This window comes from Anomaloglossus baeobatrachus, chromosome 1 (assembly GCF_048569485.1).
Source record: "Anomaloglossus baeobatrachus isolate aAnoBae1 chromosome 1, aAnoBae1.hap1, whole genome shotgun sequence".
Taxonomy (NCBI): domain Eukaryota; kingdom Metazoa; phylum Chordata; class Amphibia; order Anura; family Aromobatidae; genus Anomaloglossus; species Anomaloglossus baeobatrachus.
The window spans coordinates 572,415,109-572,432,193 of record NC_134353.1 but is presented as its reverse complement, the minus strand read 5'-3'; the positions used below and the strand labels follow the sequence as shown (position 1 = coordinate 572,432,193).

The window sequence follows — 17,085 nt, the reverse complement described above, 5'->3', positions numbered from 1 at the left end:
GCCGCTCGCCTCCGCCCCCCCCGCACGGATTGGCCATGTCCTTAGGGTGACAAACAGCGGATTGGCCGCTGGGCTTGCCATGGCCCCGCCCCCCCGCACGGATTGGCCGCTCGCCTCGGTTCCTCTCCCCGCACGGATTGGCCGCTCGCCTCGGCTCCGCCCCCGCACGGATTGGCCGCTCGCCCAGGCTCCGCCCCCCCACGGAATGGCCTCTCGCCCCGAGGTGAGCGCATCAAGGTCCTGCAGCGGCGGAACACACGCACACACACACACACACACACACACACACACACATATCAGATCACACTGACTCTCACACACACCTCACACACACATCAGATCGCATCCACATACTCACAACATCCTGTGATATCGCTTGCTTCTCGGCGGCGATACTGTGCAGTGACCTTCCAGGACCTGCCGGAGGATCACATGGCCGGAAGCATGTGGTATCTCCGGATGTTGTGATTGTGTGAGCGCGTATGTGCGATATCGTCAGTGTGTGTGTGCGTGTATGCGATTGGATGTGTGTGAGTGTGTTCTGATGTGTGAGTGTAAGGGATCGGATCTGTGAGTGTCGGCAGAAGAGCACGGCGTGCAGCACAGCTGCTGGGACCGCCCACCGGTGGGCACAGGGAGAAGTGGGGTGTGTGTGTGAGTGTATGCGATCATATGTGCGCGTGTATACTGTCTGATGTGTGACTGTGGAGCACGATGGGGGGTGCACAGCATGGGGGATGGAGCACGATGGGGAGTGCGCAGCATGGGGGATGGAGCACGATGGGGAGTGCGCAGCATGGGGGATGGAGCACGATGGGGAGTGCGCAGCATGGGGGATGGAGCACGATGGGGAGTGCGCAACATGGGGGATGGAGCACGATGGGGATTGCACACCTCCCCCCAAAACACACACACACACACACACACACTGCACAACACACACACACACACTGGGAACCACAAACACTGCCCTACACAGACGCCCACACACACACAACGCCGCACACACAAATATACGCACATACCGCACAACACACACACACCGCACAAAACATACCTCCCCCCAAAACACACAAACACACACACACCCCACACCCACACAAACCGTGCAACACACACACACAATGCTACAGACACACAGCGCTCCACAAACAACCCAACACACAAACACCGCTCTCACCCCCCGCCACACCCAGAACATGTACAGCGCCCTACACAAACACTTGGTAACTACACACAACAACATATATATATATATATATATATATATATATATATATATATATATATATATATATATATATATATATATATATATATATATATAAAAAACAAAAATCATACATTAACTACACAATACGTAAATTCTAGAATACCCGATGCGTAGAATCGGGCCACCTTCTAGTATATTATAGTGCTGCACATTTTTTGTGCTTCATTCTGGCTTTCAATAAAACCAATAGCGATTTATTACATCTCACATATGGTGACTCTGTATGTATCCTCATTACCACCTGCTGTGTCCTTTGCATTTTCACTTTTTGTAATCTTGTATTTTAATATTACTTCAATAAAGATGTATATATTTTATCTTTTTAGAGATTATATTACAATAAATACGTGTGTGTGTGCGTGTGTGTGTGCGTGCGAGAATAGGTGATTGGTGATTAAAAACACATAAGGAAACAATGTGCTTGGGTGCAATAATATTTGTGTTCTAGCTGATCTCACTATAAATAAATAAGAAAGCACCACGTGGTGCACAACATCGCGCGGACCCGTCACTCTACTTACCTGCCTAGCGACGTCGCTGTGACCGGCGATCCGCCTCCTTTCTAAGGGGGCGGTTCGTTCAGCATCACAGCGACGTCACAGCAGCGTTACCGAACTGCCACCCAATAGAAGCGGAGGGGCGGAGATGAGCGGGACGTAACATCCCGCCCACCTCTTTCCTTCCTCATTGCGGGCGGCCGCAGGTAAGGTGAGGTTCCTCGTTCAGGCTGTGTCACACAGTGATGTGTACTGCCGCAGGAGCGACGAACTACTTTGTACACCGAGCAGCAGCGATATTCGAGAATAGGGGGGCATGTCACCGATGAGCGATTTTGACCGTTTTTGCGACGATTCAAAATCGCTCATAGGTGTCACACGCAAGACATCGCTAAAGCGACCGGATGTGTGTCACAAATTCCGTGACCCCAACGAGATCGCTTGAGCGATGTCGCAGCGTGTAAAGCGGCCTTTACAATTGGTTTATATAGGCTGTCCTTCGTGCAATTGCAAACAATAAATTATATTAAGGGATAAATAAAATGTTGAACAGAACAATGTAATTATTTGCTTTATTACTATGATTTTTTTTTTTTAAAGAAAGGGTGTACCTCATACAAAACTCTTAATACAAGCATGTAAAGAAACACAGAATGAATCCATACCAGGAGAGCCTTTTTCCTTATGACCGGAAACAAATGTTTTTGAGAGAGCATTTGGAGATTTGCGGTTTTTGCAGTCTTCATTACACAATTCCCTGGTAAGATTTTCTGAATTTGTCAGTTTTAGGAAATCCTCATAATCTCTTCTGAGGCGTGCCCTGCCAAAAGACAAAAAGGACAGTGAAGAATTATAATGAACTCTTTAAACACCACTCCAGAGATTTTTTATTGCACGCTAGAGTGGTGCTTTAAATGTAAGTCCCCTGCCCCCTGTATTATACTCACCTTCTTGCAGCTTCATCTTTTATCGCCGCCACTATGATCAGAATCTGGCGGTTTGTGACCTCCCGATGCGCTCCAGTGTTTCATGGCATGTGCCAAAATCACAACTCAATGCATCTCTATGAGGGCCTCGCTCTGGCTCTCATAGAGTTGCACTGGGAGCTTGTGACCTAACTTCTGACTTCCGGCCAGTCAGATGTTACTGTCATGAGATGGCAGAGCGGGAGTAGAGCGGCATAGATATAAGTTGAAGCTGATGGAAGGTGAGTATATGACAGGGGACTTCGATTTAAAGTTCAACACCAGCGCTAAAAAAAAAAAAATAAAAAAAAAAAAAAATACTGGAGTGGTGCTTTAATTAATTACATATACGTACAATGAGGTGTTATGGTGCACAATCCAAAAATATACATAATACAATAATTCTAATTAATAAAGCACTTTAAACGTGTTTTCTGAGGTGAACAAAAAAAAAAGTCTGCAGTGTCAGTGACTGCAGAATCACGACAGTGTGCAATGCAAACAATGATGTTTTTTTAATGCATTTGTAGTACTAGTGGCAAGTCAGGTGTTTATGTGATTTACCATATTTGTGGTTACCTGCCACCTAGATTATCATCTGCTTACCTCAATAAAAACATTGGGAAAAGTGACAGAATCCGTCAGCATGTGACTGCACGTATGCAATACATGCTTACATGGCCACCCACTTGTGCTACGAAACAGGGAAACTGTGACAGTGTGCGCATTGCACAGTCACGACTTGTCAGGCTGCGGTCATATAAAGTCTGCAGGCTTTGCTTTTGAGCCTGGAAAACCCCTTTTCAGGTTTAATATACACACATAGGATTCGATTCAGGTATTACCAAGCTATCCTTGTAATAGAGTTCCAAAATAACTCAATTAGTACCAGCATAGAAAGATAGGATAAATTGTGAAAATGAAATAAAAAGCAAAAGTTCTATGTTAATTTACAATAGAAAATCTACCATATTACAAAAGTGAGTACACCCATCCCATTTTTGTCAATATTTTATTGTATCTTTTCATGGGACAGCACTATTTGGCAGTGCAGGACACAAGAACTACACCATATACTTTCCCAGAACTACTTAATTCATGGGGTTAAGAAGGAACACCATAATGTGCTCCCTATTGTAACTGGAGTGCAAGAAGTCTTTGGTGCATCACATTGGAAAGCTCTATGCTTTTAAAAGTGAGTACATCCCTGACACTTCTGTAAATTATTTTGATTACTTTCCATGGAACAATACTGAAGGATATGACACTTTGATACAATGTAAAGTAGCTAATGTACAGCTTGTACAACAGTGTAAATTTGATGTGCCCGCTAACTCACACAGCCATTAATGTCTAAACCGCTGGTGACAAAAGTGAGTACACCCCTAAGTGAAAATGGCCAAATTATGCTCAATTAGCCATTTTCCCTCCCCAGTGTCATGTGACTTGTGTTACAAAGTCTCTGGTGTGAATGCAGAACAAGTGTGTTATATTTGGTGTTACTAGTCACACACTATTTATACTGATCTGAAAGAATTGTTGCTCTACATAAAAATGGCCAAGGCTATAATAAGATTGCCAACACCCTGAAACTGAGGTGCAGCACGGTGTCCAAGAATACGGCGGTGTAACAAGACAGGTTCCACTCAGAACAGGACTCGCCATGGTCAACCATAGAAGTTGAGTGCATATTCTCAGTATCATATACAGGAGGTTATCTTTTCAAAATAGACGTATGAGTGCTGCCAGCAGAGGTGAAAGGGGTGGGGGATGTCAGCCTGTCAGTGCTCAGACCATATGCCGCACACTGCATCAACTGATCTGCATGTCTGTTGTCACAGAAAGAAGCCTCTTCTAAAGATGATGCACAAGAAAGCCCGCCAGCAGTTTGCTGAAGACAAACAGACTAAGTACATGGATTACTGGAACCATATCCTGTGGTCTGATGAGAACAAGATAAACATTTTTGGTTCAGATGGTGTCAAGCTTGTGTGAGTTCAACCAGGTGAGGAGTACAAAGACAAGTGTGTCATGCCTACAGTCAAGCATTGTAGTGGGAGTGTCATGACTTGGGGCTGCACGGGTGCTACAGACTGTGGGGAGCTACAGTTCATTGAGGGAACCGCTGAAGCAGAGCATGATCCCCTCTCTTCACATTCTAACATGATAATGATGCCAAACACACCTAGAAAACGACCACTGCCTAGCTAATAAACAGAGTGTAAAGGTGCTGGACTGACCAAGCATGTCTCCAGACCTAAACTCTATTGAGCGTCTGTGGGGCATCCTCAAACAGAAGGTGAAGGAGTGCAAGGTCTAACATCCACCAGCTCTGTGATGCTGTCATGGAGGATTTCAGTTGCTCCTGTGCAGCTCTAGTGAACTCCATGTTTAAGAGTTAAGGCTGTGCTTGAAAATAATGGGTACAATTTTGTTGCCAGCGGTTTAGACATTAATGGCTGCGTATTGAGTTAGAGGGCACACCAAATTTACCATTATACAAGCTGGCTTCCTTATATTGAATCAAAGTGTCATATCCTTCAGTATTGTCCCATGAAAATATATCAAAATAATTTACAGAAGTGTGAGGGATGTACTCACTTTTGTGATATACTGTATAAAAGCATATAGCTTCCCAATGTGATGCACCAATGACTTTTTGCACGTCAATACCACAGGAAGTATTTTTCGTTTGTGAACCCGGCCCCACCACACCTATTGCCAGTCCACATTATACGCATATATAGCCTGGGTCTCAGCTTCCCATACACGGTAAGTTTTTTAACTGCATGAGAAGACACACACAAGCTAGGGACCCCAACGTAGAGAAATACTTTGGCGTAGTGTTGGGGCTCTATTGCATTGATCAATTCAGTAGCTAAATTTCTCTCTATTCATATGTTCATGGCAGTAATGCAGGTTCCATTTTTCACATTTCATTCTCACATATAGCTATTGGATTTTTCATGTCAGTATTCACACAGCAGTTTCTGCTATTACATGTATTCCCCTTACATAGTCACTGGTGTGCATACCTTATCTCCATATAGTGATGTTTTTTTGCACCCAGTTCAGACTTAGAATGGTGTTCCAAACGTTGTTCCTTATTTATTTAATACCACAGGAAGCACTTTATGGTGTTCCTCCTTAACCTCATGTATTAAGTAGTTCTGGAAAAAGTACCGTATTTTTCGGACTATAAGACGCACCTGACCATAAGACGCACCCTGGTTTTAGAGGAGGAAAATAGGAAAATAAAATTTTAACCAAAAAATATGGTCAAGACACACTGTTATGGGGCGAGGATCTGCTGCTGAAACTGTTATGGGGGTAATGTCCCCAAATTCTCTACTAAGGTACCCCATTCTGATAAGGATCCTCCTTGCCTTGTATATGATCCTGCTCATATACCCCCCATCCTGCTAATAATATACCCCCCATCCATCCTGCTCATGATATACCCCCATCCATCCTGCTCATGATATACCCCCATCCATCCTGCTCATGATATGCTCCCATCCATCCTGCTCATGAAATGCCCCCATCCATCCTGCTCATGAAATGCCCCCATCCATCCTGCTCATGATATGCCCCCATCCATCCTGCTCATGATATGCCCCCATCCATCCTGCTCATGAAATGCCCCCATCCATCCTGCTCATGAAATGCCCCCATCCATCCTGCTCATGATATGCCCCCATCCATCCTGCTCATGATATGCCCCCATCCATCCTGCTCATGATATGCCCCCATCCATCCTGCTCATGATATGCCCCCATCCATCATGCTCAAGATATGCCCCCATCCATCATGCTCAAGATATGCCCCCATCCATCCTGCTCATGAAATGCCCCCATCCATCCTGCTCATGAAATGCCCCCATCCATCCTGCTCATGATATGCCCCCATCCATCCTGCTCATGAAATGCCCCCATCCATCCTGCTCATGAAATGCCCCCATCCATCCTGCTCATGAAATGCCCCCATCCATCCTGCTCATGAAATGCCCCCATCCATCCTGCTCATGAAATGCCCCCATCCATCCTGCTCATGAAATGCCCCCATCCATCCTGCTCATGAAATGCCCCCATCCATCCTGCTCATGAAATGCCCCCATCCATCCTGCTCATGAAATGCCCCCATCCTGGTATATGGCGTGTATCCTGTGGCACAGGAAAAAAAAATAAACGTTTATACTTACCCTTCCTCACTCCCTGAAGCACCGATCTCTGTCTCAGCTGCAGCGCCGCTGTGTGGAGCAGTCACCGGTGTCTGCAGCATCGCGTCTTCCTGTCTGTGCCGGCGGTAAGCTGATCGATTCTGGTAGATACTAGCGGCGCGCACAGCGATGACGTCATCGCGGTGTGCGCCGCTAGTGTCCAGATCAGCTGACCGCCGGCACAGACAGGAAGACGCGATGCTGCAGGAGGGCGGCTCCACACACGGTGACGGGTGAGTACACTGATTCACTGCACCCCGCGCTGATAATGATGCACGGGGGGCAGTGAATACAGCCGCACATGATCACTCCAGGCTGTAGTTGCCAGGGGTGATCACGGCCGGCTGCTAATTATGCACGCACCCCCCCGCCCATCACCCCGCCCACCTGTCAGCGCCGGTTTCGCTGAGAGATGATGGGCGGGAGGATGGGCGTGCATATGTAATGTGTGTAATGAGCGGGCCCACGTGGTCACGGCAGGCTGTTACAGCCTGCTCGTGCCGCCGATGACCCACTGCACCCTCATTCCCCGCAGCCTTATAGTCAGACCATAAGACGCACCCCCCACTTTCCCCCAACATTTGGGGGGAAAAAAAGTGCGTCTTATGGTCCGAAAAATACGGTATATGATGCAGTTCTTGTGACCCGCACTGCCAAATACCCATTTCTAAATAGACATAATTAAATACTATACATTAGACCTGGATGCTCTGCTTGATGGACCAAGTGACATGATGTATTAAATTATTTATTTTTAGGAAATAAGACATTTTTGCATTTAAAAAAACAAACAAAAAAACCCAAAAACCCCACAAAAAAACAAACACTTGATATAAAATGCAATAAGTGTGGCATTATTACCGGTTTTTGTAAAAAGCTTTTTGTAGCTTTGCTTCCCATGGCAGCAGCTCGTTTAACAGACGCGTCAAGGTGCTGTGTAGCTCTTTCACACCTTGTCTCCTGAAGTGCCACTTTCCCTAAAACATTAATATATTAGACACTTGTTCTAAAAGTCGATTCATCTAGTTTTCAAGCTCTCATGAGTACACATGTAGTTAACCATCTCATGTATCACAGTGGATATCTATCTATAGCTGATAACATATAGTGGATGGGCTAGAACTGAAGGCTCCCATGTTATAATAGTAATACACAATCTTACCGATTTCTTTTTGTGGTTTTCCATACACTTCAGTTCTCCCTCTATTTTCGTAATCAGTTCCCTGAGCTCATAAAGATTTGTGCAGACAAGCTGAAAATAAAAATGAAAATATGCTTCACGTATTTACTAGGGGTACATCATTTCATTAACAGTACAAAAAACATTCTTCACGTAATTGACTTTGGCTTCCATTATACTGCACTTTCCCAGAGTGTCTTGTCTGAATACATTCTCACTACCGTGCTGCAGAATATGTCAGCACCATAAAACCAGAGAGAATAGAAATACATTAATAATAATTAATAGCAAGCTTGGCTTGCCAATTAAGAGATTGCAGTTAGGTCCAGAAATATTTAGACAGTGACTGAATATTTTTGATTTGGACTTTGCTTACTAGTATTTTTTATTTACAATGAAACAGAGATGTAAACTTTCAGGTTTAATTAATTGGGTTAAACAAAAATATCCTGTGAAACATTTAGGATTTGCAACCATTTTTCTACAAAGCCTCCTCATTTCAGGGCCTCAAACGTAATAGGCCAAATTTACTTTACCATAACTAAAATGTTCACTTTTAATACTTTGTAGAGAATCCTTTGCAGACAATGACTGCCTGAAGTCTGGAAGCCATGGACATCACTAAGCATTGGGTTTCCTCCTTTGTGATGGTTTGCCAGGCCTTTACTGCAGTTGATTTCTGTTGTTGCGTTTTTGTAGATCTTTCTGCCTTACATTTTTTCCTAAGCATGTGAAATCTGGTGATTGACTCTGCCATTGCAGAATATTCCACATCTTTGACGTAAAAAACTTGTGGATTGCTTTCGCAGTATGTTTTGGATCATTGTCCATCTGTACTGTGAAGTGCCATCCAATCAACCTTGCTGCATTTGGTGGAATCAGAGCAGAAAGATAAATGCTGTACACTTCATTAATCAACACTAGTGATCCAATGCCACAGGAAGCCATGCATGCCCGGCCATCACACTGCCTCCACCATGTTTTACAGAGGATGTGGTGTGCTTTTGATCATGAGCCGTTCCCAGCCTTCTCGATACTTTCTTCTTCCCGTCATTCTGGTATAGGTTGATTTTAGTTTCATCCGTCCAAAGAATGCTTTTCCATAACTGGGCTGGCTTTGTTAGATTTTTTTTTGCAAAGTCTAATCTATGCCTATTTTTAAGGCTGATTAATGGTTTGCACATTGTGGTGAACCATCTGCGAGGGTCACTAGAAAGGCACGGGACAAAGTCTGCCATGTATGCCATATTTCACTGTCCCCACCAGGAGGACGACTCTCCATCTCCTCATTTTCAGACTATCCACGCTGAACAGGCGGCATGGATTGTGCGTATTACCCTATATAGTGCAGGTAACTATCTCCTGTTCCTCCTCATTATCACCCAATTCATGCTAAGAAGATGGGATGTAACTGGGTACTTTCACACTGTGAACTTTCTTTCTCCTTCTCACCTGGTCAGCATGCAAAGCTTTCTCTTTATGTGTGAGCACAGAGTGTCTCAGGAGACACAGAAGCAGGATGGTTATGCAGATTATGGAGTCATCGCCGCTCACCATTTTGGTAGAGTCCTCAAGTTTTGGAGAACCGCACAGATGTCTGACATCTATGGCCACTCGTCAGTTCGTATGTGTGGAGTCTGACCGGAACAATAGGCATGTTGTAGTTAGTATTCAACTACTGCCCTCTGCTGCTAACAAAGTCTTGCAAACATATGTAATGTTGAGTTCCAGAGAGTGGGCATGTCACAAACCAGTCAGTGAGTGGGCATTTACAAGCGCTGCTGCACTACTGCCAGACCATAACGCAGGCAAATCTGCATAAGTTTTCAGAAAGAGCTGAAGCACTAAATTGAGTGGGCCAGGCATGGTATGTGTGGCATCTCGCCAAGCTTCAGAGCCGGCACCAGGTTACGGCCATTATCACACATGACTATGCCTGGTTGGAGGTTCAGTGGCAAGAGTCACAGATCTGTCTGATCTGTTACACCTCTCAACAACTCTGCGGCTGTGTGTCACCTAAAGAAATTCGTTTCAGCAGAGCATGTTGCCGCTTCACTGAGGAAGTGCTACAGTCCTTTCAGATTGTGATTGATTTGGGCGACAATTTAGAGATGTAGGATGAGGAGGTGCAAGAATTACTGTGTGAAATTCCTGATGGAACTAGGGTCCACAATTCAAGGCGTTGGAAGCACATGTGCCATCCCAGGGGCCGATTCGATCTCGGCCTCCACCAGATTCATCCTGTGTGCCGTCAACATAATGTAGTGTTCCTGGGCACAAGCACTTGTCTACGTGTCAGCGGTTAAAAGGACCTTCCCAGTAACTGGGTTGGTCAGGGCAAGGGTGATGTTATAGGAAATGTGGCCATTTAGTGTTTGAACCTGTGGGTGGGTGGCTGCGTATTTCCACTTGCGTTCTAAGGCCTGGGGGAGAGACAGTTAAATGCTGTACTGGGACAAGAAAGAGAATGTGGTTGCTGATGGTGGCTGAGAATGTGCACCAACAAGTGCAGGGTGGGAGGCATCTGCACCTGCATCCTGGCCAGGGAATTGAACAACATGTAGCGCATGGGAAGAGGCATTGGTGTCACCCACAGACAAGGATTGTGGTCCCAGGCATTCGGCCCACCTAGTCATGTGCTTGGAAGACATGTGACTGAGCATGCTGGTTGAAGTCAGGCCGGTAGTTGTCTGGCCCCTGCAGAGCTTGGTACGATACAGGTTGCAAATGACCGTTTTTTGTCTTCTGCACTTCCCAAAAACAAAGCAGGGGAACACCGAACCTTTGGCCTGAGTTCTGGCCATGTGGGTGCTCTGAGGAACAGTTGCCAGCTTTCTCCCTCTGGCCACCCCACTTTTTCCTGCCTGTCGCAGTGCTGTGGATCCCTTCTTCCTTTGCGTGACTGTGCTTGCTCTGCATGCCACTTGTCGCCTGGGACTTGCCATAATGGGAGGAAAGAGGATCAGAGTGAAGATTATGTGGTCCAGACTCTTGACTAGTCAGACTGGACTCTGTGGAAGACAAGGTGGTGCTGATATAAAGACTGGAAGCATTATCTGTCATTCAGCTCATAACCTGCTTGCACTGTTCTGGCTTCAACAGTGGTGTCCTGCGCCCCCCTGCAAGGCAAAGGGGGACATTAATCTAGGCCTAGGTGATAAGCGTGTTTGATGTGCTCCTGTAGCAGGTCCAGTTTTCCTTGGCCCACAGTCTCTGCATGCACTACTACCGTGTTTTTCCAAAAATAAGACACTGTCTTATATTTTTTTTGCCCCCCAAAAAAGCGCTAGGGCTTATTTTTGGAGGAGGTCTTATTCTTGGAGAAACACAGTTGGGGGTAAGTTTACCCCCCAAAAAAGCAGACCCCCCACTTCCCAGGAGACTCATACTCAGCAGACCAGGACGTCTGCGTGGTTCCCAGGTCCTCCTGTGATCTCCGGTCGGTGCTGCACGCCGTCCTACCCTGCTGCTAGCTGACACGCTGACACACAGAAGATCTCAGACACACACAGCAGATCACACACAGACACACAGCAGATCACAGATATACACAGCAGATCACACACAGCAGATCGCAGGCACACGCAGCCGATCACAGATACACACAGCTGATCACAGATACACACAGCCGATCACAGGCACACACAGCAGATCACACACAGCAGATCTCAGGCATGCACAGCCACCACAGATACACACATCCAATCACAGATACACACAGCCGATCGCAGATATACACAGCAGATCACACACAGCAGATCTCAGGCATGCACAGCCATCACAGATACACACAGCCGATCACAGATACACACAGCCGATCACACACAGCCATCACAGATAGACACATCCGAATGCAGACACACACAGCCGTTCGCAGAAAAACACAGCCAATCGCAGACACACACACACAGCCGATTGCAGACACACACACACACACACACACACACATCACATCACATCCAGCACTTACGGCAGCAGAAAATGAGAGCAATTCACGTGTCCGGCCGCAGGTCCTGTTCGTCGCGCTGCACCGCACTGCCTCTCAGGATTCTCCCGGCGAGAAGAGATCGGTGTCACTGGATGAGGTGAGTGTGTATGCGATCCGATGTGTGTGCGATCCGATGTTTGTGTGTGTGTGTGTGTGATTTGTTGTTTGCGTGTGAGCCGATGTTTGTGTGTGCGATCTGATTATGTGTGCGATCTGACTGTGTGTGCGATCTGGTGTGTGTGTGAGATCTGATTGTGTGTGTGTAAGTGTGTGTGTGTGTGTGTGTGTGTGTGTGCGTGTGAGAGCTGGTGTGCGGGTGTGTGATCACTGCAGGACCTGCCGATCAGTGTCGGGTGAGTGTAATTGCCGGGTGCCGCGGTGTATAATGAAGTGTCCTGCAGTATCTGTATCTTTTTTAGCTGCACGGACACTTCATTATTGATCCGCGACTAGGGCTTATTTTCGGGGGAGGGCTTATATTTAAGCCTTTCTCCGAAAATGCTGAAAATCCTTGCTAGGGCTTATTTTTGGGGGAGGTCTTATTTTTGGAAAAACACGGTATCAGCGGGATGTTCACTTCCACGTCCATTAGTGCATGCCTTGTGCATTTTAAATTATATACACAGATAAAAGCAATGTTATTATAGACTAGAATGTGTTTATGTGATGCCCTGGACTAGCCAGGTAGTCACAGTTAGGCCCCCGCACAACAACCTTCCCCTAAAAAGGGTACCATCAGTCAACCTAAAACCCTGAGTCACCCCTCTCAGGTTCTGACGGACACACCAGGTCGGCGGAACCAGGCGGTTGGCCACGCCCACTGAGGAGTTTGGATGGCCTGAGGCGGGAAAGCACAACAGAGGAGAAAGGAGAGTGAAAGGGAGAGGAAGGAGAGGAGTAGGGAGAGTGACAGAGGAGAAGAGTGACAGGGTGTCGTAGTCCAGAAACCCTGTTGCCAGGAGGCAGACGGTGGTGGCTGCCTGCAGGAGCTGGGATTACAGCCGGTGGAACCGTAGGGACCGGGGACGGGCGGTGGCCCGCCGGTACCGAACCGGGGAACCGATTGGAAACCAGAGCACCAGGAGGGGTACTCAGACCCAGTACGAGGCCCAGAAGCCACTGGACCGAGTCGAATCAACTTTTTGAGGACTGGACTTGAAGTCCCTTCCCATCAAAGGCCTGACTGAAGACAACAGCCCACCCAACAAGGATAGAAAGCCACCACCAAGGCATAGAGATTCAAAGGGCCAGCGTCTGCAGGCAAACGGGTTCCTCAGCACACATTCAGCTGGGCAGCGGACTACCATCGCTGAAGCGTAGGCAGTTGAACACATACACAAAAGGTGCAGGAGAAAGGAGGCAACCATCAGCCGGAGAAAAGGGGAGAAACGCAGCCGGCTGCGGGCACCGTCCACCATCTTGTTTGGTTTACCAGAGACTCCAGCGTATTTGTAATAGTGAGTACACCAGTGCCCTCGGGCCGAGCACCGCATCGACACTGCTCTACACCAGCAATTTACAGCGACCCTCGGGCCCCGGGACCATTACCCCTACCCACGGAGGGGTTAACACCAAGCTGCGTAACACCGTCCACGGGAGCCTAGTCAACGGCAGCGGTGGTTTCCATCCATTCACCACAGCCCCGTGGGTGGCGTCACGAATTCTCAATCCCCAAAACCACCACCCCACCTGCGCGCGTAGCGCCAAAGCAACGACTCCCCAACATCCTAACCCCCCCTTACAGAGAGGCAGCGGGACCCTCGGGTCCGTGGGAAGCTCGAGCCACCCACCGACTAGCACGGATCCGAGCGGCTCGGCAGCCGGCCGAGCCCCGGGGCGGTACATTTGCATTAGCCCTAAAGAGGACTGTTGGTTATACATGGTAGCAGCAACATACAGAAAGGCAATGAACCCTGCTTAAGTGCCTCTAATACACTATGCCTTCTCCAGAAAATAACCCTACACTAACTGCAGACTCAGAGCGGTATTATTAGACTAGAATGTCATTGCCCAGTTTTATCTCATTAGAAGGAGCAGCACCTGTGCAGTGAGCTCCTGATTATGCTGCAATATCATTGTACCAGCTCCCGCAATGTCATAAGTAGCTGCCCATTCTGATAAAGTGAACCTAGGACATGACAGCACCAACACAGAGTAGACAGATCTCTGAGGGAAGAGTGACCTGTCAATCAATGACCAAGGTTTTGGCACGCCAAGTACAGCAGATTTGTAGAGTGAAGTGTCCACCCCGATGCAATAGATTTCTCACTAATGCCCCAATGAAAAACAACTAGAGGGGTGTGAATGAGATATATATATATACACATATCAAATGAGAATATAATAGTGCAATGAATAGAGGTACTGGCCTACTGGTGGCTGTTACATAATGAACCAATTGTACTTGAAAAGAGTTCAGGCCTTTGCAAAATGAAAAAGGTCAATTACCTGGAATTCAGGAGATGATGGTGAAGCCGCAGACACTTTCCTCTTCTTAATCACTATTTTCTTTCCTTCCAAAAATCAAGAATAACTTTGTAAGAAACCGTAGTAAGATATGATAAATATGTCCAGATCAATAGAAAACATGGTACCCAGATATCGTAACTAATACCAACTCTTCACATTGCTTATTGTACTGTGAAGATATAATTTTTAAGCAGATATTGAAATTAGTTTAAATAACCAGTAAATCCTTTAGTTATGTTAATAAAAGAAAAAAGTGCGATTACAAATGCGTAATTTACATTATTAGCTTGTCTAAAGAGAACTAACCATCAGGATTTTCATATATAAAGTAAAGCCAGTGCTATTCTGGCACTAGGATGCTGAATGTAAGCATAGCTTTTGTTCTGAGATTGGAGGTTTTATTTCTGAAATATAAGCAAGTAAAGCTCTAGCAATGTACTGTTATTTGATTGATAGCTGCTTCAGAATATATAATATGTGGGTCGGGTTTTGCTATCTATTCCTGCCCGTCTGTCTCCCTGGCCTTGGTAGATGTTACTCTCGAACACTCCCCTATCACATGACAGAAATTACTCATATCTGGAAGGAGCCCATACAGTCTAGAATCTACCCAGGCAACAGACAGGGGTGGGAATATATATTAAAACACCACTCACCTATTAAATATTCTGTAGCACCTGTCAATCAAATAGCAGTACATTTCGGTAACTTTACTTGCACATATTTCTGAAATAAAACAACCACCCATGTGCCAATGATACATCCAACTGGAATACATGACCTGCCACAGATGGTGTGAACACAATGAATGAAGTAAATTGCTACCATTTCTGCATAGGTGCTTTGTTGCATTTCTAAGGATTCCTAAACCAAAGATCTCTGGACTGATGGAAATCTATTGTAAGTGAAGTACATAATAATTCATATAGTACTCACCAGACTTGTGCTTCTTGTGCTTGGCTTGCTTTTTGTTTAGATAAAATTTACTAAACATTTCAGACTTAAGAGATTTGATTGTGTGTGTTTGGAAATTTTCACATTTACCCTGTATGCCTTCATTGAGTAGATCCTTTAGATTTTTCTTTTTCTTCCTCTTCTTTGCTCGCATCTTATTGAGACTAAGTTTTTTATGGTGTAGTAGAGGATGATCTAAGATAATATCCATTGCTACCCTGTGGCAAATAACCTCGGTATTGTCAGTGTGGTTGCCATTCATATGGACTTGATAGGTTTTAAGTGCATTTTCTTTCAATGGGCTAGTGTCAGCTTTAAGTAAGGTTGTTTCAGAATATTTATCTGCGTTTTCAAGGATTCTAATCTCTCCTGGACTGAGAGGTTCTCCATATCCCAAAAGTTCCCCAGGACTAACAGGCTTTTCTACATTTTCTTTACAAGAGGCAGTCACACTGCAGGTATCGCAACTGTGGTCTTCATGCCCAGAGTCTGGCTTAATGTCAACGTCAGAAAGGTTATTGCAGTTGCTCCCATCACAGTTTGCGGGACTTTCTTCCGTAAAATCGCAGTACTGATTCTCTGGATTAGTTGAACAGGTTGACGACACCACTTTAACATTTTTTAAAATTCCATTCCTTTTCTTAGAATATTTGCATTTGGACCTGTTCAATTTTACACGTGGACTTCTTTTAATTTTAACTGATGGGACAGGAAATTCAGGGGCTTTAAAGGGTCTCTGTTTGTAGACTCGCACATCTGCACCACAAAACTGGGGAAAATGAATGTAAGCATTTTCGAGGGTATCATAACCTAGAATTACCTCTCTACATTCATGAATCGGCTGTGCAAGCACTGCATCTTGTACTTCACTTTGTGTTTCATAGACAAAATCACAAAGACCTTTTAGCAGCCATACTTTCTGATAAAATGCTAATTCGTGAAAGGTCTTATGTTCAAGAGGATTGACTTCACCTAGAGCTTTAAAAAACTGAGGGCAAAGTCCAAGCTTCTCAGCGCATCGGTCAGGGTTGTCGGCTTGACCTATAACAGTATACCACTGCTGAACTTTTTGCCTAAGTGCAGCTTCCCAGGCTCTGTATGGGAGGTTGGGGCGTCGATGTAAATTTAGTCTGCGATGTGGAGGGCTTAATAATGAAGTCATTATCTTTGCCAAAAATACATTACACTGAGGCATCAATAAACACCGCTCCAGTTCATAAAACACTATTTCAGGCAGGTTTAAGATTTGCTGCGCTAAGCACAGAAAATGACCTATGGCTGGTATTTCCCACATTGTCACCATTGATGAGGGAGCTGCGAGGGCTATGAAACCTTTATCCCACTCTTCCATTTCCTTCTGATTGGCTTCCTCGGCATCTTTCTTCTCTTGTTCCTTAATTCTAATTACAAAGAAATAAGTTACCACGGGTATGTAAAAAAAAAAACAACAAAAATACCAACCAAACACTACATACATAGGTCCTAACACCTACACAAAATGAACTGCAGTACCAGTTTTAGTGTTCTTGCCTCTAACCAA

At 45.6% G+C, this 17,085-nt stretch overlaps 1 protein-coding gene across 1 annotated transcript in view; it reads right to left on the bottom strand.

Moving 5' to 3' along the window:
* The window catches only part of BRD10 (bromodomain containing 10), a 57,418-nt gene that overhangs the window by 12,156 nt on the left and 28,177 nt on the right, over positions 1–17,085 (bottom strand). The window contains exons 3-7 of the mRNA XM_075317493.1: positions 15,528–16,945; positions 14,571–14,635; positions 8,117–8,206; positions 7,816–7,931; positions 2,436–2,590 (exon numbers count right to left, since the gene is read on the bottom strand). Of these exons, the coding sequence (XP_075173608.1) occupies positions 2,436–2,590; positions 7,816–7,931; positions 8,117–8,206; positions 14,571–14,635; positions 15,528–16,945 (1,844 nt within the window). The remainder of the gene's footprint in view (positions 1–2,435; positions 2,591–7,815; positions 7,932–8,116; positions 8,207–14,570; positions 14,636–15,527; positions 16,946–17,085) is intronic.